The 26,636-nt window shown below is 32.3% G+C and overlaps 1 protein-coding gene across 2 annotated transcripts in view; it reads left to right on the plus strand.

The window, feature by feature from the left end:
- The window catches only part of LOC123712065 (CCR4-NOT transcription complex subunit 6), a 153,450-nt gene that overhangs the window by 274 nt on the left and 126,540 nt on the right, over positions 1-26,636 (plus strand). For both annotated transcript variants that reach the window (XM_045665003.1, XM_045665004.1), the window contains exons 2-4: positions 3,854-3,969; positions 5,965-6,158; positions 10,922-11,097. In XM_045665003.1, coding sequence (XP_045520959.1) covers positions 3,862-3,969; positions 5,965-6,158; positions 10,922-11,097 — 478 coding nt within the window. In that variant the 5' untranslated portion in view covers positions 3,854-3,861. The remainder of the gene's footprint in view (positions 1-3,853; positions 3,970-5,964; positions 6,159-10,921; positions 11,098-26,636) is intronic.

Genomic DNA, 26,636 nt, shown 5'->3' on the forward strand with positions numbered 1-26,636 from the left:
ATACTGAAATAATGAATTAAACGAGCACTTTTTCTTATAATAATGGCTCTTAAAATTACATAAATCACATGAGCTTAATCAATTCTGTTAAAACTCTAGGTATACCTCCAGATTGACGGAGGTTATGGAACACAGTTTTACATATTTCTCAAGCGAAGATAATCCTTTATCAAATGAAATATATTTGCCTCTCCTCATGACCCCTTGGCATGCTTATAAGGTATTATCGTAAGCGAAATGGTAAACAAATTTCTTACACTTTCAATAATGTTTAAGACAATTAAGTATTATTGTTTTAGTATCCCTTTGGTAATTATATAAATTAGAATCAAACTTATCTTTATATCTTAGATAATTATAAATTGAGATCCATATAGAAAACTTTGGTTGAATGTACTTATGTTAATCTGTATTTAAATTACATATTGTATTAATACAGCACTTATTTTTCTTAGTTTATTTATGCCCTTAAAAGAAATAGTAAATTAAAAGTATTTTACATCCATAAATTCTGTGATAATAAAATAAGTTGATATGATATTTTAAGATAATAATCATAAATAAAACATTACTATCAAGGAAATTGTGTACTTCCTATTTGATCAGAGATTTGTTGGTATTTGTTGATAAATTACTTACATAGAATATCCTGGTTTATTCTGCTTTGATCCTCCATAAACAATCAAAAACATAATATAATAAAAAAAAATCATTCTAATAAATGTGTTACATTTTATTTGTGTTACCTAAAATACCTTATTGCTTCTAAAGTATCTTTAACTTGAATTATTAAGAAACTTATTTTCCTCTACTGTTACTAATTTATTCTGTCCATACATTTTATTAAAAAAAAGTTGACTCTGATTTAACCTTTATTATAATAGAAGTTTAGTTTATCTTATGTTTTATGGGCCAAAAATCATACTATTTTACCATATGTGGTTGTAATCGTTACTGTATATAAATAATAAGCCCCAAGAACATAAGCGGTTATTACGTTTCCTACACCTAAAAATCAAAACAATATTATTTATGCCAGTATTATTTATACTATAAATGTGTTACTGTGTATAAATAATAAGCCCCAAGAACATAAGAGGTTATTACATTTCATACACCTAAAATATCAAAACAATATTATTTATGCCAGTATTATTTAAACTATAAATGTGTTATTAATTTCAATTAAACAAAACTCAAATTAACCATTGTCGTCTTCCACATACTTTGATACATATTATCTCCATGTTAAAGTAAAAAGTTTAACAATAATAAAAGTTATAGATAATAATAATCTTATTAGCAAGGTAAATCTTGAAACACCTAAATTTAAATTCAAGCAGTGCTTGAAGTCCAGATTGTTTTGAAACCAAGCAAAAAGGGGATTGGTAAATTTACTATCCAGCATTCAGTCCTTAACAATCCAAAAAATCTTAGACTAGGACATACTCAGACGTTGTGGCCTACTGCCACTTGTAATTTAGAAGAAACTTTTTAACTATAATTTTTAACATTACTACTACTTCATAAGTAGGTCTATTTGCATGTTGAAACTGAATAAATTGGATTATTCATAGCATAATCTCTATATTTATAGTTTATATCAACTATTTCACCAGGGTAATTAATTATCAAAGTAACGACAAAATATTTATTAACAATAATAACAAATAATAAATTTGATATTTAATAATATCTGTCCCTGAGATTCAAATAGAATGTAGCTTTTGTCTGTATAATTTTATGGCCACTAAGTTGATGCATTGTTGGCTTGATCTTAATACCTAGATCTTTTACCTATTTGACAAAATGAACTGCACTGTTAAACATCACAAAAAAATAATAACAACAACAAATATTGTTATAATTTACATATTAAACAACACACAATTCGTTTTCTATACGACAATACAATGTTATGTGATACTGAGAGGGGGTAAGTTATTTATAAATTAATAAAAAATATTTGGCATGGTATAAATGAGATATAGTGACACAATGTTGAAGCAATATCACCACTTTTGAGTGTTGAATGGATTAGAAATTGTCCCACTTTAACTCAAATGATTATTTCAGTTACGAAAGTGCGCGCATCGTTTACTGTTCACCTTGCGAATTTAAATTTATCTTAGAGGACTCATGGTAAAGGCAATATTAAGGCAATAAAAATCGGTCAGTCGGCTTATTCAAAATATTAAGAGCAATGTGGAATTGATCAATATGTTTATTAACAATTGTATTAAATTTTTAAAAGTTGGTTTTAAAGGGAAAATTTCAGTGACATAAATGATGCTATGTTTTTTAATTAAATGATAACGAACATTGCTCGAAACCGAAATTGCCCCTGTTCCTAAATACCTTGCATAATATATTATAATGAATTTAGTATATATTGTGCCTAGAGGTCGCGGTCGTGTTGTATGTACGGTTACGAAAAATAATAATACGTATGCAAGAAAGTCCAAATACACCTTTGGGTGCATTCAATTGGTTTGTATTGTTTGGTACCGAGAGTGGGTCAAACAATTATTGTGTCATCAACAGCACAAGAGTTCAATTTAGGCGTACGATTTTATGCAACGCGAATATTGGGGTGAAGCAACCGTAATTTCGTAAAAATAAAATTTCAGTTATAGAAACGGAAGAATTTTTTTAAGCTATGTATTTATTATGTTATTACAATACCTTTTCTATTTCAAAGATTGAGGACCTTTCATAGCCCGCTAAGATTATTATTTGATTGCTAAGGATAAACATCCTAATAAAACTATTATCTAACTAAACTCAACTCCGTACGGGTGGACAGATACTTTGTTTTAATAGTTTATACTTTTTTTATTTTACCCCTATTTTATACGCTTCAAACCAGCGTAAGAGCTAATGTAGTTTAATACAAATATATATATATATATATATATATATTCTTTACATTACTTTTCTACGTAATTGACTACGGTAAGAAACAAACCAATATCGCAAACTCAAATCTCCAATGTTTTTTATGTTGATTATTGTATAAAGTTGTGTGTTATATTAGGTGTAGTAAAGTTTACAAAACGATGAGCAATATTAGGAAAACTGAAATTATATATTTTTAAAGTATGTATAATTTTTTTATAATATGTGTATGTGCCATCTTTTGATATTTCTTAGAATACAGTGCGACCTTATTTCAAAGTTACATTGTAAGTTATTTTATCTAGCAACAACTATGAACAAAATATTAATAATGTTTGAGTTCGGTAAAATATTGGTATCTTTTCGACAATATTCAAATTTTATTTCATGTTTGTTTACAAATCAACGGCTATTTTAGTTTTGATATTTGCATAATGTATGCAAACATATTATACAGTAAAGTAAAAATATTATTCCTCTTTGGTAGCGTAATTTAGTATGAAAAAGTACAAGAATTGTTAATGTAGTCTTTGTTTGATTAGTAATGTTGAATAGTTTCTGGTTTTGTTGTATTAACATTACAATTTTATCGGTTCTAACACCATTGCGTGTTTGAACGCAGTTTGCTTTAAATTATTTTTTTTATTGTGTCGGGGTTAAATCTACTCGTTTATAATTGCGTTGTAATAAATGGTAATTTTGATGTATGTGGTGGGGTTTGATTAAATAGATATAAAATCACCGATAATTTATCGGATTGTTAATGGCAAATACTCTTATTGTTCTATACGAACTAATAAAAAAGACCTTGTTAATTTATATACCGATATTTTTTCGTTATTCTGTATGGCGTTAATTTTAACCTCCTAACTAATAGCAGACAACTTTTTTTTAAAAACTATGTTAGTTAAATCCATATCTGATCTTGATGGTAATGTTTTAAGAATTAACGCAGGTGACAGAATGTCTCGCAATAAAGACAAGCATGAGGGCGCTAGCGCGCGTACCTACCACATTATGTCCGAGGCGGAGCGGGCATCAGGCAGACGCGGGTGCTGGACAACGCTTGAGGTAAGATAAGTAAGACGGAGCAGTTCTTAGAAAATATTTACCTAATTTAACTGTATTGGAAATGCGTACACAATTATGTTTACCAACGACTATTGGCACGATGTATTTTGGGCATTTCGAGACCATCAAAGACGTGATAGTGTCTTTGTAGTACTAGTATAGTACTAATGTCTCATAGAAGATTTGCGACGTTTCATGACCCCAGGCCATGGCATGTACTACATAATTGCTTTACGCTTGAAAAGTCAGCAAATACATGAACATAGAACCACCGATCAGTAATCTTTAGACACGAAGTCAAGCTAAATAACATTTCGAATAGGCAATTTGTGAAGTCACGTAATCTGTCAAAGGGGTATGCATTTTTGGGTTGGCCAAGTTTGCTTTAAACACTTAACAGTATTCCAATTCGAAACCAGGACTATTTCCATCCACCGTCAGCATAGCTAAATAATTACAGCAATATCAATTATGATATCCGAAAGCCTAAAAATTATTTCGTGAATTTTCTTATGGACAGGAAAAAGCTTAACGAACATTTGTTTATGTCACTTGAAGGAGGGAAAGATTTTAGACCCAAAAACCAGTTTAATGAGACCGGTTTGTAGGTTGAACAGTTAAAATTGTTTGTCGTAAGGGTGTTTATTTATATACTAGCGACCCCTCTTAGATTTGGACTGGTATCGCACTGACATATGAAACAATTTGTTCCTGTAATTTATAAATAATTTTTATTGTAAAATCAAAAAATATGAGAGCTGCTGAAAAATGGTCTCAAAGTGCTTCGGGTTAAAACATAATACATTGCAATTTAATAGTACACACTAAATAAGAAGGGAAACATGTTCTAATAAGATTTTTAGTCTTTATATTTTAGGATCATTTGTGTAAGAAAACATAAAGTTTTCAATAATTTTGCTTACACATTTCTTCAGTATTCAAATTTGTGATGGTTCAATACGTTTTCAACCTATGTGCTTATATTGTGATTTATGCTTTAGATATATCGATGTTCATTCCTCTTGCTTAATAAATTCTATAAATAATATGATACAGGGGAATATCGGTCAACGAAGTTCTTTAAATACCTGTCTGATCTCTACAAAAAATTAATTCTATTTTTCGTCCTTTATAAATAAACATTAAAATTTACATTTACATGATTCACGTTCAATTGACAACTCTTTAAAATTTCAATTTTGTATAAATAAATATCGTTCTATATTTTTTCCTCGTGATCATTATAATACATTTTGTTTATCACTCAAATATTTAAGAAATAGCCGATTACTTTTTCCCAGCCAAATGGTACGCCATATACCTACTTCAATTGTTTTATTTAAATTTCAAAAATCTTACATAATCCTACGTTATGTTTTAAATTGTTTTCGATATTAGAATATTCCATGTCCAGCACACCTTTATTTGATTATATTATTCGCGTTTTAACTTAATATACAATTTCATTTACAAATACTCCAGCAAAATGTGACGTAAACTTCTGCATAGCCTAAACTGTATTAATTCTGAGAAAACAGTTGGAAGTGGATAGCAAATCTTTGCTCTGTCCCAGGTTTAAATTGTTCTAGTTACGTGTAAACAAAACCTACTGTACTCATAAAACTGGAACAATTGCGATTCATAATAGATATGGAATGTATTTTCATGTTTGATTCGAGATAGGAAATCGAAATTCGAAACCTTACTAGGCTAATGTTAATTTAGAGATAAAATCTTTCTGTTATTCGTATGGGATAGGTGAACGTAAAGGAAGTGGAGAAAGATATGTAGGCACCCCAAGCAGGTCTGATTGAATAATCATACTTAATAGAATCTATATATGTGCGACATAAAAACTGGTCTTTGACCACAGGTCGTAGTACATAATTCGACAAAAACCTGTTATCTAGCGCTCCTTATATTCCATGGTTTTATTGGACAATGTTTCGTTTCTATCAGCAAAGGTTAACTAACAAGCATTTTCATCATTTTCAGATAACAGGAGGTGTGCGCGCTCTAGCGCCCCAACTTTTTCAACTGTCGCACCTCACAGCGTTGTACCTTAACGACAACTCGTTACAACGGATTCCGCCTGATATCAACCAACTGGTCAACCTGCACACACTCGATATGTCCAGCAATAAATTAAGGACACTGCCTGCTGAGTTAGGAGACCTCATACAACTCAGGTAAAACTCTTCGAACTCAGGTTATTTTAATGTTAAGATCTTATGCGTTTGTACAACTACGGAGGAGATATTTTGTGTATAGCTATGAGGGAAATCTCTCGACTCTTACTCAACTCACCGCTGGACATATAGTTTGCTCACCTAATGCAAGGGAATTTACAGTGGCTGATTTCTTAACACTTCTGTTAGTCAGTACATGTTTTTTTCTACACATCGTACGATCAAATAGTATGTTAGTTGTTAGTGATTGATGACCCGTATTTGATTAAATTTATCTTTATTAAACAAAGGAATCCTTTTGAGCAGTACGTTGTTAAAGAATTATAATTTTTGTTTCTGTACTTATCTTATGTTTCCTATTGAATTAGAGTTTAGCAAGAAAATGTACACAACCATTGTTCTCTCAAAATGCTTTTTCATTTTGTCTTAATGAACAATTGAGTTAAATACGGCCAATATAAACGCAATTTGATAAGACTACGTACTTTTAGTAGGTACCTACACATTGTTATATACTTACCGACTCGTCCAATACTATAATATTTAATAATTTAATATTAATAATTTGATTTATTAGATTTCACTTAGTATTGAATTAAATATGGGTAACTATTTGAGTATTTAATGGGATAATGATTAACATCCATCTGTCATCACCTTTATCTAAAAAATAATATAACTGTAAAAGCTTTTAAGATGGTCAATTTTAAAGTGCATTTAGTCTAGAAACACAATTATCTTGGATTTATATTTATCCGTTTCAAGGCATTTAGAGTTAGTTACAATAAAAAAAAATTATGGTTGTGAATGCAGCGATGTCCCTGAACATAAAAATTTGTTAAAAATAAAATGACTAAAGTTACGCTTTGAACCATACATGTTATAAATCTGAGCTATAAGCAAGTTGTATAGGCTCACAGTTTACAAGACCGTTACTCTCGGTGCCATTGACACTACGTGTCGTCACTATCATTACGTCATGAATAAGAGGATTCGTTAACGAACGGATTACGGAAAGTTTAAATCGATTGTCAGTTATGTTACGTGATTCCATGTAGGTACGTGGTATACTGCAATTATTCATATTTTATTTGTTTCACACGGTTTGAACTCTACCGTTATGATATTTATTTGATTCAAGCGACGGTAAAGCTAAATTTAAAATAAGTCTTTTATAAGTACTTTTAAAAAATCTTTATGAAGTTTAAGATTAATAGGCAATATAGTGATTGAAATTCTTGTTTAAATGACCTAGCGTTCTGGCCTTACATTTATTTGTAGTTTTAGACACTAAAAAGTATATTTAAGTGTGTGTTAAAAAATATTTTAATTAAAATATTCGTTGAGCTATTAGCGATGGCAATGTACAGCAAAGGTTGTGGACCTGAAAGTGTTACAATTTCCGAAAAACAATTCATAAGATAATGAAAAATACCTTAGAGAATGTATACACGTACAAAATAGCAGATTTTTGCGAACGTAATCACTATTTTGAGGGCGATAGCGACGGCTAGAGTGATGAGAGATTTAAAAATGTCGCATAATTTTGGTACAGTAACGTTTTCATACAATGATCGTATCGATGTATCCAAATTTCAAATCAGTTTCCATTCCCAGATTAGGAAACTATTTTAGCCTTCCAGCTTACCACTTACTAGTCCCTTTCAAGCTATAATAGAGATTATTATTATAAATAATTTAATAGTTTCAATGCGTTAATAAGTACCAATAGACTTTAGAATTATCCGTAACAATGATAGAAGTAATTTCTCTTGCATTTATAATGAATTCAACGAGTAAATAACTTCACCTTGACGGAAACTAATTTGTGTTCTATTCATAGATTTTTATAGCATTTAAAATAAATGTTTGTGAAACTATGTGATAATGAAAGATTTCCGAGTTTAGTATTGGTTTGCGGTAATCGGTGATCAACTTTATAGCTATTATAAATAGTGTATAGTAATTAGGCAATTGCCACTTGGCACAATGCACAGCGCAATAACAGTGTTGGATTTTGACGTTCGGCAGTGATATGCGCGCTAAGATTTCAACTATGACTTTTGTTTGTTTTCATCATTAACTTGCTTGTAGACTTGCAAGTAGGAAAAGAACTGATGAACTCTTCTATTCTTCGAATATTATGATCTGTTAGAATTCTGGTCAGTGAGTTCTAATGTCATTTTCACACGTGTATATCCTTTTACTAAAATATTTCATAATTGTTTGATTGTTCTCATTTTAATATGTGTCATGTGTAATGTTTGATAGCATAAACAAAAATAAAAATACCCTCAAAATTAAAAGGAAAAATGTATTATATCATTATATTCCACACTCGATTAACCAGTTTCTAACGTGAGTTCGTCGTTTAAATATACCTTGATTTAATATTTAGCAACACTTTAGGTTGATTTTCGCATGCAAAATATGATTATCGTGATAATAGATAAAACAGCTGAATACCTTGAGAATTATTCGTTTATATACAAAACAAACTAGTCGGTGTCAACGAACTCTTATTTGTGATAGCAGCGGATTTGTAAATATTATTGTTCATTAAAATATTGTATTTTCCTGTGCGCGCGCATCTATGAATTTATATTAGCATTTTTTTCATTTTTTTGTTAGAATATATAATATTAGTTATTTGTTTTCGTTCACTGATAATAGTTTAAAGTGCAATAAATTTATTAGAAACTAGATGACCCAGTGAACTTCGTATCACCTACATATATTTGTGTTAATACTTACAACATATTAAAAACAAACCAGAGTTCACTTCAGCTATAAAACACAAATTTCTGAAGCCATCTATAAATATATAACAATTTTAATTTCTATAAAGCCAACTTCAAAAAATTTCCATCTAGCAACTGTTTTTATTAGAAAATTCAATTTATTATAAAGTATTTTTCTTTACTTATTATATGTTTCCCACCGTTAAAACCTTCCTTGAACTTCCACAAATATTTCATAATCATAATTAGTCGAACGAGTAACGAACAGATTTTTATAAAAATATATTACATATTTGCCATAATTGTAAACTATATGCAAAGATGAGGTGATGAAATGCTTTCCTATCCTTAACTCCTATATTCCTAATCATATCCTTTAAAGTTGTTAATATATGTATCGGGAGATACAATCCGTAAACATGCTATCTTTTAATAATGCTTTATCTATGTATTTTATAGCTTTTTCTTTAAACCAAAAGTCATTGACCTAATGTAGTAAAACCATTCCTAAAATTTTATACACGATTATGTCAAGTAAAGGACATTGATATGAGAATTTCAATTTATACGTAAGCATACGTGATAATATGTAATTTATTTTTGTAGATAATTGTTTAAATGTCATTGTATGTGCATGACGTAATGCTGTAAACAAAATTATTATTTTGATATATTGAATAATTATTATTAATGAATTTATGTATGATTTTTAAATTTTAAATAGATCGCATTTTATAATTGGACGAGCTTTTTAAGGCATTTTCGGCTAGGCAGCATGTCTTTGTCTGCCTTCTATTATCAGCTGGTTCCGGTTTTCCAAAACTGTATGACTTAGGGGTCTCCAAGAAAAGAGCGTAACATTCCTCAAAGGTCGGCAAAAGCCTCCGGCGTAACAGGTGTCCATAGGCGATTAGAACTTTATTCATACGCCCTAGCTATATGCCTCCTGTACTATAAAAAAACTAACAAGAAGTGTTGAGTAAAACTTTGAGGCTAAGAAGCGGTCTTTCGGCCAAGCTAACTGTTTGAGTTTTTGTAGTTTAGTTCAAGTTTGCAACATCAGCGTAACGGGTTTTGAAATAATTATATAGAACTATGGTTTGTCGTTAGATTACATCATCATTTTTTGTTAAGCAGTGGTCATAAAGCGACATACATGGCTGGACCGATTTGGCTAATCTTGAAATATTTGTGGAAATTCAGGGACGGTTTAAACTAAACATAAATAAAAAATAGTCAAAACGACTGAATTGAATTTTCCATAAAATTGTTCCTAGCTGGGAAACGGTTGTCTTTTGTTTTTCTATAAATAATTAATTAGCACTTAGAAGTCATATATTTATAATGACTTGACATTTGTCTTGCATAGCTGTTGTCTGAGGTTTCGTCTCTTTGGTCTGATTAAAAAAAAATGTACGTGATACCATGTTTACCGGGTCATCTAGATAGTTATATCTAATTATTCTTTTGTTGTAGTCCGTTTTACGGCAATGCTTTGAAAACTGACAGTAAATGTAAATTTAGAAGTATATTTTGTATCCTTTATAATTGTACATTAAGTTACATATGTGATATTTTGATTTGATTTGAAGATGAAAAGTGTTAACGCGTTTATGGCACAACAGCTACTCATGGATAGCAACAAAACTAAAAATGGTTAAAAAATGTCAAAGTAGGCTTGTTTACGTGCCTTGTTAACGCCTAAGAGTTGACGTTTTGCGTTAAATTATATAAGAACATAATAAATGGTAACCCAAAGATAGCTAGGAGATAAGGAAGATTTCATAATACTGTCATTTATATTTCTTACACCTCTTAATGGCAAGATTTTATAACAATCACATCTATTTTCATGCTTGTATGTATGTAAAAGCAATTTAAAATTCGATTTATTAAAAGAAAACTGTAAACATTTTTATAACACCGCCATAATATCATGTTTCCCTCCAGACTGTTAATTTAATATGTAATTGGTAATATAAACATTGGAACTTTTTACTAATAATACATTTATTGTTCCAGAGAGTTACACCTGCACAATAACTACCTGAGAGTACTGCCATACGATCTGGGCAAACTCTTTCACCTCCAACTCCTAGGTCTTCAGGGAAACCCGCTGAGTAAGGAGATGCTATCAATATACAACGATAATAATGGGACTGCCAAGCTGTTAACGTACCTACTGGATAACTTACAAGGTAGGCTTTTTAGTTCTATATTACCCGACTATATAATACGTAATAACGTTTTAACATGTTATATGTTCAGACAAGTAAAGATAGTTTAGGTACAATAAGCTTGCTATAATAACTAATCTAGTACTATTGACTCAAATGAGTATTTAGGCTTGATACTTATCTATAAATGTTATTTATAAAAGCTCCCTCTTGCGGTGTTAACAGGAACTAGTATATTTTGATACGCTAGTGTGATATTAATACACAGTTATTAATGTAGATGTCGCTTTTAGCAAGTTAATAATATTTTTAATAATGTTGGTTTATAAGGAGTTCGTATACCTATTGTGTTTCTAAATTTTCAGAGTAAAAATGGATCAATTTGCGTAGGTTTTTACATAAATTATATTCGAGCTATGTATGTTTATGATTCTGAATCTCAATTTTCAAAAATCATTCTATTTTATTATTTTAACTATTCGATTTTAAGTAGGTGCGTGTTAATGGCTAGCTTTTTCAAAAGTTGGCCAAGGTCTAAAAACAGAGATTAAGTCTGCCGATTAAAGATGTGTTGACACCGCGTGCGTCTTCGCTTTACTTTAAAATATCGTATATAACATATAAGATTTTAAGTCATCTCAATTTCGTTCAGAAATTTATAAATATTATTTATATATTCACGTTTAACCAAACGACTTCTATCAAAATTGTTTTCAAGACTATAACTATAATTTCGAAATAGCGAAAATACTAATCATACATATATTCAACCATTTCTCATTCTAATATGATATGATAATCGAAAATACACACACGTTTGACCTAGAATAGCTACTGTGCTACTCCATTGCCTACTTTGTTGGACCTCAGGCGATTCACTTTTTAATAACCAATTACAGGTTTAATGGGACCAACAGTAGCCACATTCATAAAAGAACCGTTTAAAATTTATTGATGTGCGTACACTCTCAATGTGTCAATATAGTCGTGTTCTTTTTACTCTTAAGATTTATTTTAATGTGTAGCCGCGTGAATAGATCGGGGTTTTAATGAGAAAATTATAAGGTGAAAAATGTTTTGTCCTGTTTTTAAGAGCACCGTTGGTCTAGTAGCTTTAGCGTGCGACTCTTATCCCTAAGGTCGTAAGTTTGAAGCCCATTTGTGCCGACAAATGGGCTGTCTAAGTGCGCATTTAATACTGGCTCGTATAGATACCGGCAAACATCTTGAACAAATGTCCTTACCTGCGCAGAAGTGATTTTTAGTTATCACTGGGATTGTTTGGGAAGGGGGCGGCGGGCGGCGTTGACGTTTGTGTCCCGCGCTGTGTACGATGCGCTAACTTTCCCCCACTTCCTAGTTTAATGTTCAAGAAGTTTGCCGGTATCTGTACGGTGAAAACAACGTGAAGAAACTGGCATAGCATAGAAAATTCTTTAGGCGCATGAATGATGGTATAATTTTACGGATGAAACGTCACGAACATGTGCAGCGTTTTCATCGATGAAAAGGGAGCGAGTGATTGAGTCTGATTGAGAGAGAGTGAGAAAGGCAGATCGAGTAAAAATACACGCTATTGGATGTATCCGTTTAGTAGTTACAAATTAGAACTTTAGATGGCAATTCTGTGGCATAACATCTTGTGCAGTAAACGCAGATTTGTTTATATTATCATAAGTACGTATATAGTGCGTAAACAGTGTGAATATAGATATACAGGGAGTGATCATATACTGGTACATGATCATTTATTGGGGCGTTTACCTTAGTAATAATTAATTTACAAAGAAGTTTCACTTATGACTTGTGTTCTTTGTACGCACGCACTTTTTTATTTTAATCGACAAAAACTTATACGATTTTTGTAAAACAGCAGCTGTTGTCACAAATTATTATTGGTATAATAGTAACCTTTATAATAAGACGTAAAAAAAGGAAAGGTGTATACACCTTTCGATTATTTATTTTATTAGCCTCCAGCGTTTATACTAACAAACAGTGGCCAAATACCATAGACTTATAGAGTATAAAGAGTTTAAAATGTTAGTACAGCAAGTCACGATGACATCACATTATCTTTGCCGCGATTGAGACGTCGCGAGATTTGAGACGCGCGCGGTCAATTAGACGCGTTTTATTTATGTAGCGCTGTTAGTGTTAGATATGCTGATTTTATTCGTAATGTAATGTATCTACGTGAATGCATTACTTTGTTGCTATTCTGTAAGCCCTGTAAACTTTTATGGGCTATGATTCATTTTCGCGTCTGTTTTCAATGTATTTTTAAGTCATGTGAAGTTTTCGTCGTAATACACGCCAACGTGTTCGATTACGTTCGTTTTGTTAAAAATTACGTTTTGTTAGTCATCGTATGCAGAATTTGCATATTGCATTTTTCAGCATTTAAGACGAGTAGCAACTGATTTTGTCTACGTAAATTTAGAAGAAAAGACACATTTCACGTGTTTTTATGACAATCTCGTTCTCGAAATTTAATGTTTGTTCTCGTAAAATTCACCATCCGTGACAAAAACCTTTGTCTTATTCATAAAATCAAATGAACGAGAATTTTCAAAGTACTCTTAACACAGCTTTAAAGATAAGATCGACTTGGAAGTTCCACCGAGTCTGAGGTTACCATGGCCGTAAGCAAAGCAAGATTAAGCAGTTAAATGTTTGCGCATTGTTTGTTCAATACCTTTTTAAAGATACCATGCATTCAAACATATCAAGTTGTTAAAAGTGCTCTATAGACATATTACTATGCAGGGAACAAATTTATAGGAATCAAGGTGGTGTAACTAAATTTGAAGAAATATGGAATCATTGACTCTTAAACTACAACATCGTGTCTGATCGTTTAAATTCGCTTTCATATTGCCATTATTTTTATCTGCCTTTCAAACTTTTTATTTTATCAATTTGAGGTTGCGCTGAAGTTGGAAAGTGGTTGCTGAATTTCACTATTGTTTGTGTTGACTCACTTTTGTCCGAGATAATATTGTTAACAACGAGTAATAAAAAGTTAATTATTTCTTTTTGATTACATTCAGCTAAATTGGAAAGCCTACTCCGGTAGTTTCGTTTTATTGTTTTGTAGTTTTATTGTGTACTTCGTTCGTTTATTTTCTGAGCTGCAATGAACAAAAGTAATAGTTTTTTATTGAGAATTACTCTAATGAATTCGAATTTCAAAATGATGAAATTGAAAAAAGATTTATTGAAAATACTACAAACACAAAATTGTGGATTTTATAAGAATGTTACCATTTTTACTAATGAAAACAATCGATATAATTGTTGCCATTAATTGAACAAATAATATAAATATTGCTTTTTTGTCGTCCATTGTATTTTATTAATTAATTTTTGACAGAGATAGAGAAACATGGATAGTAAAAATTATCTAGGCTGTGCATTTGTTGGCTAGAGCAGCGTACATATACAGCCTCTACTTAAATGGATCCAATGATATTACAATTGTCCCGTCCATCACAATACGTTTGGAAAGTGTGGGAAGTCAAGATAATTGATTGTATTACAAGTCCGTTACGCTCTCGGTGAAAACGTCCGTGAAAAATGTCTTAAGCATTTTATTTTTGTCACCGATATTGTAAAGCCATTGTTCTACGTAGTTTGTCACTTGCTCTGACAACGTGGAACGATTTAACGCGGCTTTCAATGGGTCTATCCTAGTTTAGCGGTTATTGTGTAGTCAGCTTTTGACTCGGTCATAAGTGCATGCGAATATGATAAATGTGGTAATGGAATATGGCCAATGTTTATCCAAAGGAAAATAGATGTGGATCTCTTTTGTAGGTTTTTGTTGGTCTCTGATCTGGTCGGACGTGATTTTGAATGATATCGTCAACATTGTTAATACCACTAAGGAGTATTGCTTCATTATTACTTTGACTTTCTAGTCAAGTAACTTAGTTTTTTAACAATGAATATAAGTTTTACGCTTCATATATATGAAGCGAAAGCCTTCTGATTATTAAATGGCTTTAAAATTGTTTTAAAACATATTAATAATTACGTAACGATAATTTCGTTAGTTAGCACTAAATAATAATAAAAAATACACACTCCTGTTCTTTATTTATTGCATCTAATATCTGTGTATATAATTATTTAGATGTTATTTTCTGTGAGATAAAGAAAATAAAACAAGATAGATTAAACAATTGTTTACAATTATCACAAAAGGTTACGTCAAAGCCTCACTTAAATAATGTATTTAACTAAAATTTCGGTGTATTGTAAAATTAAATTACCAGACACTTTCTGATAAAAGCGACTAGTAATTTTGCTTAAAGTGTTCACAATATAGACTTTCATGTGCTTTAGTCTATATTATTACTCGTTAAGGGGTAAATATTTTAATAAAAAATATCAAATATTTAGGTAATCATTTGCTCTCATGTTTTAATTAATTGTTTTGTTAAAAATGTATGACGGTATTATATAAATAAAAAATCTCGCATCTACTTTCTAAGGTAAAAGGGCTGAAGTATCATTGCCCTAACTGCTATACATACATAGAATATTTAAGATTACATTTAATCGGAATAACGATATTCAAAACGTGTACATTATAACATGCAAAAACTCGAAAGCGATTTGAAACCTATAGGTTTATCGATCGATATATTATCGGGTATGATGCGCGCTGAATGACAATAAGTATCGAGTGAAAGTGTTTGCGAAAGCGAAGCCGGAAGGTGACGTCATGATTTGCGCAAGAGTTGCGAAACGCCTTGCGTTGAGCTTTGGCTGGAAAATAATATTAACTTATCAATTCTCTTAAAGTCTTTACCATTATAATAACCCCATAATTGCACGGTTTAATGTGTTACCAATCTTAGTAATTCCTATAAAAAGTTAAGCTATAATTTACTGCATAAGTAAAAATATTTCCAACAATAGATGATATAATTGAACCTTTGTCACGAATACAAAAAAGTGTTCAGAAATAACAGATTATTATAATTATACTTAAAGGATTCCTGCATCTAACAATTATTTTATCAATCTTGCTTGCTAACTTCATACATCTGACATTAATTACATTCAAATAAAAAAAAGGATTTTTTTCGGCTATTTATTGTCTAGTAAATTTTTATAACCGCATTAACAATTAAAAATAACGTTTTTTTTAGTAAAAGGTATAAGTTTTTTTTTATTTTTTTATATAAAATAGGGGGCAAACGGGCAGGAGGCTCACCTGATGTTAAGTGATACCGCCGCCCATGGACACTCTCAATGCCAGAGGGCTCGCGAGTGCGTTGCCGGCCTTTTAAGAATTTGTACGCTCTTTTCTTGAAGGACCCTAAGTCGAATTGGTTCGGAAATACTTCAGTGGGCAGCTGGTTCCACATAGCGGTGGTGCGCGGCAAAAATTGCCTTGAGAAACGCTCAGTCGTGGAACGTCGGACGTCGAGGTGATACGGGTGGAATTTTGTATTTTGCCTCGACGTCCGATGCTGAAACTCAGCTGCAGGTATTAATCCGAACAACTCCTCTGAACACTCTCCATGGTAAATGCGGTAGAAGATGCAGAGTGACCCCACATCTCTACGCAACGCCAAAGGATCGAGCCGCTCGGAGAGGGATTGGTCATCGACGATTCGAACCGCTCTTCGTTGGATACGGTCAAGTGGAAGGAGCTGGTACTGGGGAGCCCCCGCCCAGAGGTGAGAACAGTATTCCATGTGGGGCCGTATTTGCGCTTTATAGAGTTGCAAGCGGTGGCCCGGAGTGAAGTACCGTCTCGCCTTGCTGAGCACACCAAGCTTTTTGGAGGCTAATTTAGCCTTTCCCTCCAAATGACCGCGAAACTGAACGTCGTTCGATATGTCAACGCCAAGTATTCCGATGCTGGCTGTGGCTTCAAGAAGAGTGTTTTCGAAAAGAGGAGTAGCGACAAAGGGTATTTTTTTCGCGGAAAACGCGCAAACTTGTGTCTTCTTGGGGTTAAATTGGACTAGGTTTAGTCTACCCCAGTCCGAGACTCCACGTAAAAGAGTTTCGACTTCAGACACAAGTTTGTTCCGGTACTCATCGACAACTGCCCGAGAAATACCTGCCCGGCCAGTGTAAAGAGTATCCCCAGTGCTGTCGTCCGCATAGCAATGAATGTTGCTAAGTTGCAACATGTCATTGATATGCAGAAGAAACAGGGTCGGGGACAGAACACAGCCTTGTGGGACCCCAGCATTCACGGGTTTAAGGTCGGAACATGCTCCGTCGACGACGACCTTGATGCTCCGATCGGCTAGAAAGCTGGAGATCCAGTCGCATAATTTCTCAGGAACCCCGTAGGCTGGTAGCTTCGAGAGCAGTGCTTTGTGCCACACCCGATCGAAGGCTTTCGCTATGTCCAAACTAACCGCTAGTGCCTCCCCCTTGGACTCAATTGCCTCTGCCCATCTATGAGTAAGGTATACTAGAAGGTCACCAGCTGAACGACCACGACGAAAGCCGTACTGATAATCGCTAATCAGCTGGTGGCCCTCTAGATAACTCAAGAGCTGGCCATTAATAATGGATTCCATTATTTTGGAGAACAAGGAGGTTATTGCGATTGGGCGATAGTTGGTACTGGTATTTTTATCTCAATAAAGCTTTCACATTTTAAAATTGATTTAACTGGCAAAACATCTAAATTGTGTCAAAAATTTACTTGGACTATGGTAGTCCATTTTGAGTAGACCTCTAGCCTGTATATGTCTTAATGGACTCCATAGACGACCCATTTAAATGCCACTAAAACGAATTAGACTTTGGCAATATTTTTTGTATGTCCGATGAATGTTTAGTCTCCCAGCCGTATGGCCGGAACGATCGCTTTACAATCGAAAATACTGCAATATTTATCAGCCATATTATTGCAGTCTCGCTTTACGGCCTAAGTGAGTCCCTTTTTCATGCTACGTGAAATTTGCCACGATTCGTTCGAGTAGCGCTTTGTTTGTTTCTGTTTATTATGGTTATAAGTACCACCTAAGCCATGTATGTACACCGTGTAAAGACAAAATAATGAGCCCTGTACTGTTGCAGAAATATTGTCGAATTCAGCCATGTGCTGCATTAAAATGTTTTTTGTATTTTCGGGATATAGTCACCAATGACAAAGCCACATATTATATACACTAATTTCATGCAACAAAACTTGTCATGCATGATCTCACGCATACTTTAACGTTTAAACACCTTATTTGAAGTTATAAGTCTTAATACGTTTTGTCCCTGTATTTGACGTAAAAAATGTGACATAAATAGGGACCAGTCATATTGTATATTATTATATACTACCGATACAAAGATTTTTCGTTTAAATCAAACTACAATGTATTTTATAATTTTAATTCACTAAGGGATGACTTAAAATAGATCAAGAGGCCGTTAGGTTCTATTGTAACCTAAGGGCGGTAAATGCAAGGTCGTGTCGACCTTGCCCCGACGGGACGTTGTCTGGAGGTCGCCAAATTCACCCTACGTCCCTCCAAACGTTATCCAATCCAATATCATAAAGTCAAACTGTCTTTCAATCGCCACTCCTTAAAAAAAACTGTAAAAATTTATGTAGCCACGTGCATAATTTTTGTAACACATATATATAGTTTTAGTTAACGTAAAAAAATATATCCTAACATGAATAAAATATCTTATCCGCATTCAAGAGAAAAATTGTATCTTGAAGGTATACAATTTTTATATCTAAATTCGGAATCGTGTTTAAAAAATGTATTAGATTGTCAGATTGTACCTACTAGTTACTTGATTGACAATTTTGAATAAGTAACAACTTTTTCTTTGAAGTGCATTTGTTTATTGGTCGTAGCCACTGCACATTAGACATATCAAAGACACATCGTCTCATAAGACGAGGTTGTTAAATGTTATTTCATTTTGAAGGTGCCCTCTACAATTTTTATATTTGTCTGGAATTTTTCGCTTGTCCACATTGTTTCAGTCGTACTTTTCATTCCTTCAATTTATTTTACGATGTTTGGATTGTCAAATGGAAACTTTTAAAAACCTTTCCCAAGTGTCCTTTCTTTTGAAAATGATTCTTTTCATATACAAACAAAAAGGGTTTGGTAAGCGCAACGTAGCTTCTGTAAGAATTTCTAAATTAAAATATTAACTGTCTATTGACATTAAGTATTTAAAAAGTTTGTATATGTGTGTGTTCATTTTAAACATAATTCTGATAATACATTAGAGATTTTGTAAGAAAAGACTGACACATTCAATCAATTGACTTAGACAATTACTCTGCGCTATACATTAACTTTTTGACCGCCCTACATCGTAATCATATATTTTTAGTTGAATATAATACAAACAATTTCATTTTCCTGGGAACTTGACAAGACGTTAGATATCTTCGGGTAACGAGCAATTCGGACATCTTGCGTATGAAGAGTGGAACGTTCTGTATGAAGGTAGCTTCATCTAAAAGGACGCAAATCATCGAACAATAATTACTTAACAAATTTACAAATAAGACATTTCATACAAATAATTTAAGAATCGTATGTGTTGAATACTTTGTCAAAGTCGTGGTGGAGATCCTGTAGAAATCCTTCCTATCGAACATGAGAAAAAAATGTGTTTATTCATTATAAGTACATATGCATTGCAAATGTGTAATTGTAGATTAAAGAACACTTTTAAGTTAAAAAAAAATACCTGTCTCAGGGTTCCCAGCTCTTCCATAAAAAAAAAATATAAATTTAAATATAAATACATAATTTATTTAGATCTTTTATTTTATTTATTTTTGATTTTTTAACTGTTTTCAACACGCGTGAATGCATGAGTGTGTGGGGTGCATGTGAGTGAATAAGTAAGTGCATGGGTGCAAGTGCTATATCACCTAAATCTGGGTGCGGAATACATCATTTACAAATATATGTAGCTACAATGTATTTTTTCTACATATTTCAAAATTAAAGAAAATTTAAACACAGACCGCGGCGTGTCGTAAAATTTTATATCATCACGTAAAGTCTAGGTTGCAATGCCCTTAGAGGTAATTTGAGAGATGTTTATCATTATGATTCAGGTATGGCTACGCATAATCAAGCTTATCTAAATAACAGCCATTTTATTATCGCTCTTTAGCCTGCTATTTTGTGTTAAAGTACTGAAAGGGCTTAGTCAATAGGATAGTATTGCTAAATAAAATATATAGTATATCGAGTTACGTGCAATTCATAATATATGAATTGTAACCTATTCCATATTTTTGTAAGGGTCGCATAGTTAGCCACACATATGTATCTAGTCGAGTTCGGCACTATAGGAGACTAGGAAAAACTGTTAATGTATGCCATTCTGGGGTGGATGGTGGACTTACCATCCACCCTATATGCATATACAGTCAAATCCGACATAACGACGACGGGACTACTCATATTTGTAATCATATTGGTAAAAACCGATAGTCAATGTTATTAAGTACATAGAATTCAGCCGGGTTCTTTGATTTTGGTCAATAAACCTGGTAAGTTATTCTAAACGATGTAGTCTTAAACGGTTTTGACTGTGTACATATATAAGAGGACATCCGAAATGAAATATACCGTATTCTGTAACCATTACAATAACAAAGATTTAAAGAAAACATTAACGTATTGTTACTTTATTTATACACTATCCTACGATTACATACAAGATTCTTTTATATAAAAAAGAATATAAAACAATTGCTGTTCGTTTGTATCGCTAAAACTCGAGAATGGCTTAATCTTATTGGGTTATTATGATCTCGAAATGCGGAAGTTCAGGGAAGGTTGCAACGGTGAAAAACATGTATAATATGTAATAAAAACAAAACAATCATACTAATATGTTTTGCTGTCGAATATATTATACATTAGTGATTGATTTATATATGTCGTTAAGGTTTTTATTGAGTCATTGCATCTGTATAATTCGAGAATCGTTTTGATTTACAATTAGATGTTTTATTTAAGACATGTGTACAGGTCAAAGTCAAAAGTCAAAAATCATTTATTCATATAGGTAATACAATAAACACTTATGAACGTCAAAAAATAGAAATATACATACTTATAATTTTACATTTACTGTCAGTTCTGAAATGAAGGGCGTAAAACGGAAGAGAAGAACTGGCAATAAACTCTCCGCCACTCGTTTTAATCGCCAAGTCTTTTTTTTGTTTTCTTTATAACGGGATAATCAAACTTAGATAATTTCTAAGTTTCATACAACAAAAAGACCTTTTCTACTCGAAACCATGGCATAACATTGACATATGCAGACACATCGCTAATTTCAATACACAAGTTAAAATGTTCTTACAAGTTTTCATAGTTTATTAGTATTTGCATAAATAGAAGTTACGTCCATCGTAGATCTGTTTGACATTGCACAGGACAATGTCGTTGGAATCCTTAAATTTATTGTCGAATGGAATACAAATGACTTTGCTAGTTGATAGGTCTTAATGTGATCTTAGAGGCTCGACACGATTTGTTTATTGCCTCGTAAAGTTGGCTCGTGCTGCGAACGAATAATTCAGTATTAAATGGAAAAAGTGGCTTAGTTATTTTTGTAATTTTAATATTGTAAAATTTATATAATTTCCACCTAATTCTATTTTACTGGTAAAATTTAACTTAGTCTAATAAAAAAAATGGAGAAGTTGTTGTAAATAGTTATATGTAATAACAAAAAAAAATAACTTTGTTATGGAAGAGCTGGGAATTTTTCACTTAAAAAGGTTTCCAAAAATCTTACGCATTATTATGCATTTTTATATTAAATATTTTTTTTATTTATTTATAGAGAGCAGGAAGAGATGTTTTACTTTTAAAATATAAACCAATCCTAGGATATTGTAAATAAAGCGTTTATTCGAATGTAATAACAAGGTAGAACAACCTTGTTTAAGCCGTTTTAGCATGTTTGACTGAAATTTTAATAATAATAATAATTTATTTGCAAGAAGGTGGTATATTTAGATTCTTTGAATTGGTTATTTAAGTATAAAGTTTACGTAGCATTGATTGTCATATCTTAATGATGCCTTTTAATTTACCGAAGTCATGTTATATTCGCTCAAGTTCCTGAAAGTCATAGTGAGTATTGAATTAGTATACTCTGTATTACGCAAGCTTTGTAAAGCGTATGTGAATAAGACCGAAAAGTCCTCAACTCTTTTTAACTATTTCTAACTTATTTTACGTAACCGTAAGTAAAATAAAGGAACCGTAGCATAACGCTTAGTGAAAGTGTTAAGTGTTGCCAATCAAATTCGCATTAGGCGTCATAAGCTCCTCTATATTAATGCAAATAATAGTATTATAATGTTTGGAGAGTTAATAGTGGCGACACATGAATCGTGTTTACAATTTTACTAATGTGAATGTAAACAAAACAGCTGTAATAAGCATTGTTTTGGCAAAATTGTTTTGGTGCATCGAGCAAAATTTGTTTCATTCTGTTTCTGTCTTGAAATATTCTAATACATGGAATGTTATTGTTACTGGTAGGGTAAAATGTACGATTACCGTGGTATAATGGGATTTAGCAGGGGCCAAAGTAACGGACTAATATTTGTTTTTATACGTGTAAATAATAATAAATAAATAATAAGGAGGGTTGGAGTGGCAATATTGCTTTTTAGTTTTGAGCGATATTTTCCAGGCAACCTTTTAGTAAAAGTTAAATTTAAAAGTTATAATTGACCGGGGATGGTGAAATCGGGTGGGGTAGGCCTTGAGGTACCTGGAGGTACTACGTCGAGCATGCATGTCAAGAAAATGGATACAGCGAGTGCGGTATGTCAAAACCGTAAGAAAGAGAGATAAAACTAAAGTAAAAAATATTTCCATATTACATAGTATACATACATATACATAGTATATTTATATGTGTGTTAATCACACTTTGTGGCTGCAAGTCCTGGCCTCTGAAACAATAGAACGGCAATTTAGTAAGTCTCGTTCGTTTCTCACTAAGATAATAAGTATGAATGGAAAATTTAATTTACATAGCGAGCGCAATACAATTAATTTACTTGTATTTCATATGAACGTGAAAACGCCTTGCAAATAGAATATTATTTGCATAAAGACTGACATGAAGCTATTTGGCTATTTGTTTTCACACAAAGACGTGTGAATCAGTTGTTTTTTACTAAATAAGTTTATATTTATTGTTAAAAGCTTAAAACAGGTTCTTTGGGTTCATTTAATGTCCTAGTTAAGAGTTATTACTAAATACAACAACTTTGTTAGCGAAAAAAACTTGAAGTCATTATTCAAATAGAGAGAATGAGAGGAAAGTAGGTCCCAATTTACGCAATGTGGGCGCAAAACACATTATACCTACCTCCGGTGAGAATAATATTTATTTTATTGTTTACTTGCTGAAACCAGGTGTGTTATGAAGAAAGTAGTCTTATATTTAAACGATAATTACATTAAAGGAAATTTTATCGAAATGCGGGTGTCAAATTAAATTAATCGAAATACACTGTTCATAATTTTGTCAAAATTTAAAAAAAAAAACCTTTTTACCTCACACTGTCTTTGGTAATGTTTGTCCCTAGTCCAAATTTTCTGGCCCAAACTATTTGTAATAGTTAGGAAGTAGACTTAATAACCTATGCTAGTTTTAGTATCGGATTGTTCATGCACATTATCGGCTATTATAGCGCCACGGTTTCCACAGTATTTGTTTACACAGTTACGGTATCCTGTACAGGATATTAACAAACACTGTATATCTACAGAAAATTAATATCCTCTTTGAACGACACAAAACTGTACCTATTTGTCCTTAAGATTTTTTAAAATATCAGTGAAAGCGTTTTTTTTATCAAAGATGAAACGCAAAGTGAAAATAAACGGAACACAACATAATTTAAAATATAATATACCTTAGACGTAATCTTATATAACTGAAGATACAATCCAAAATCAAAACAGAACCTTTACATAAACGTACGTTATGTAATTTATAAAGAGAAATCCACGTCCGGAGAAATGTAAAACCAAATTGACTCATTTGCGAGCCGCACATCCGGAACCGATACAATGGTGCCGAGTAAAAGCTGCTTGCGTAATACTTGTAACTGGTTGCGATCGTTTGATAAGTCACCTTACGCTAAACTTCATGGCTATGTTACGGAGCTGGTTTATTCTGTGCGTTTGGTCCTGGCTTGGTCCAACCAAAGGAATCTTGTTCGTATAAGACTGCGTGCTTTACTGGACTTCCTTAAAGATATATTTAGATTTATTATACAGTAATCTCAGTCTCATTTAAGTACCAGCTTTTACGGTTTATCAGTCTTATAAAAGCTATAAACGCTACGGTCAATAAAGGTAATCCTCGTAAAGCCATTATACCCCCATAACCCATTTGGAGCGTTCCCGGAACCTCTTCGAAGATGAAACGCTTGCGCAATATATGATATTCGATACCCTTAACTTTCTCCGGACGTTACTGAATTTGTAATCAGGTTACGGTGAATGATTTCGCAATTTTATGACCCTATATTGATTAAATTTTTATTGAATACCTTCTGACTAAATTTACATGCCATAAATACTAAAGATGTTGCTTAAAACATGAATAATTGGATTTGTTTTAAATACAAAAGTGCGTCTGTCGAGCATAAAGTAGTAAAATAATACAGACTTTGTCTATCTTGTACACACGGGTATGAGTTTTTTATTACGATGACTAGCAGGTTGAGATATTTTTCTACCTGCGTCGCCCTGGATTTAAATAACATTTAAAAGGATTGTCAATTAGCTTACATATGGTATTTGATGTTAGAATACCCAACTTTTTAGGCCCCTTTCATATGCATTAGGTAAAATTTTTAACGTGCTCCCTGAATAACCAAATTCACCTCACGTTAGTGAGATGTAGCCTGAATGATGAATGTAGTAGAATGAAAAAATTATTAAGTTTTGCTTTTTTATTGCTTAGCATATTTAACTTTTTACCGGTAAATATGTAATTAAGAAGACATATGTGTTTTAGTCTAGTAGAGAAAAGAAATTTCATACATATACACATTCTGCTTTTACGTAGTGATAAATACAGTTCTATTACTCTAGAGCCCGTATTATATTTTGGCTTTTAATGGGATTGACATATTTAATTACAAACAATTCAAACATAAATTTTCCACTTTATAATATGGCTTCAGTACTTTCAAATACGGCCTCTGGTATATCCCAAACAGGATTTCATTTTTGACATCTAAACATAAATTTTAAACTGGTCTACGAATATTTTATCGCGATCTCTTTCAGTTATATGATATGTAAGCGAGAGTGAGTAGGGAATTAATTTTGTTGGAACACGCGACGATCGTAAAGGTCGACGGTACGTATCGCTTTCTATTCGTTACATGATATGCAAACTTGGCATCGGTTGATATATCGGCTTTTATGGAAAGTTGTCTAATGCCGCAGACTATTTTAGTAAAAAAACCTTCGCGATTCGCTTTTCAAGGTTTATTCAAGTTGGCTGTAAAATTTTTGTAGTAAAGATAAACTCTTTTTAATATTAAGATTAATATGCACCCATGCAGATCCATGACATGGCTTGTTTGTCTTTCTATAATATATATATTTTTAAAGAAAACAATGAATTATATGTAGGTTTTGGCTGCGAATTGTGTTAGCGGTCACGTAATTTCATGATTGTATTGAAACGTTTCCATATAACCCTTTCCTTCTGAATTTTTAACACCTATATTATCCTTCATCAAAGCCTGTTTATATCACCTACATCAACTGTCGAAAAATGTATGATACCCTTATAGATACTTCATGGTTAATTTAAGAAACAAGTAGACACATTCGTAATATTATTCATGTAGAATAATATTACGAAGCGCCCGTAGCTAGTTTTAATTGCATTTCAGTAATGTAGATGAGCAATGAATATGCGAATTTCTGATTCAGTTATAAATCGCATCACTCGCACTAATTACATTGGCTACCGCAAGCGGATAGCGGTCTTGTGTATTGCTATATTTGCATTTTTCAGTTATGAATTTAAACATTGTGTTGGTTGCTATCTGCTATATGATGTATACGTTGCTATATGATCTTAATAAAAAAAATTTTTTTTCGGATGGATTTATAAAGATTTTGACATTGATTTTGTAATAATTTCTTTGTATCCCTTTTAAATTGTTGATATGAAATTTGTTGTTGTGTGATGTTTAAATAGCAACGGATATTGAAAAACGTTATACCAATGTCATGTTTTCCTTTAAGTAAGTTAGTAGTGTTGTTTTTGTTGTTTGTCCCCCTATTTTTATGGGTGAATTAGATACGAGAAGATCTGGTATAGGTGTTTGTTTCAATAAATCTAATTAGAAGGCAGTGGCGCTACCACCTTTTAAGGTCTAGGCTGGGCCACAGGTGATCGTATGTTTTTTCTAATAGGCGAGTAGCGATGGTTATTGGTGATCAGCCTACTGTGCCTGCCATACGCCGTCGTTGTCTCACGATGTTTTTCTTCATCGTACAACGAGTATTAAAGGATTGCTG

The sequence above is a fragment of the Pieris brassicae genome, chromosome 7 (genome assembly GCF_905147105.1).
Source record: "Pieris brassicae chromosome 7, ilPieBrab1.1, whole genome shotgun sequence".
NCBI classification, from domain to species: Eukaryota; Metazoa; Arthropoda; class Insecta; order Lepidoptera; family Pieridae; genus Pieris; species Pieris brassicae.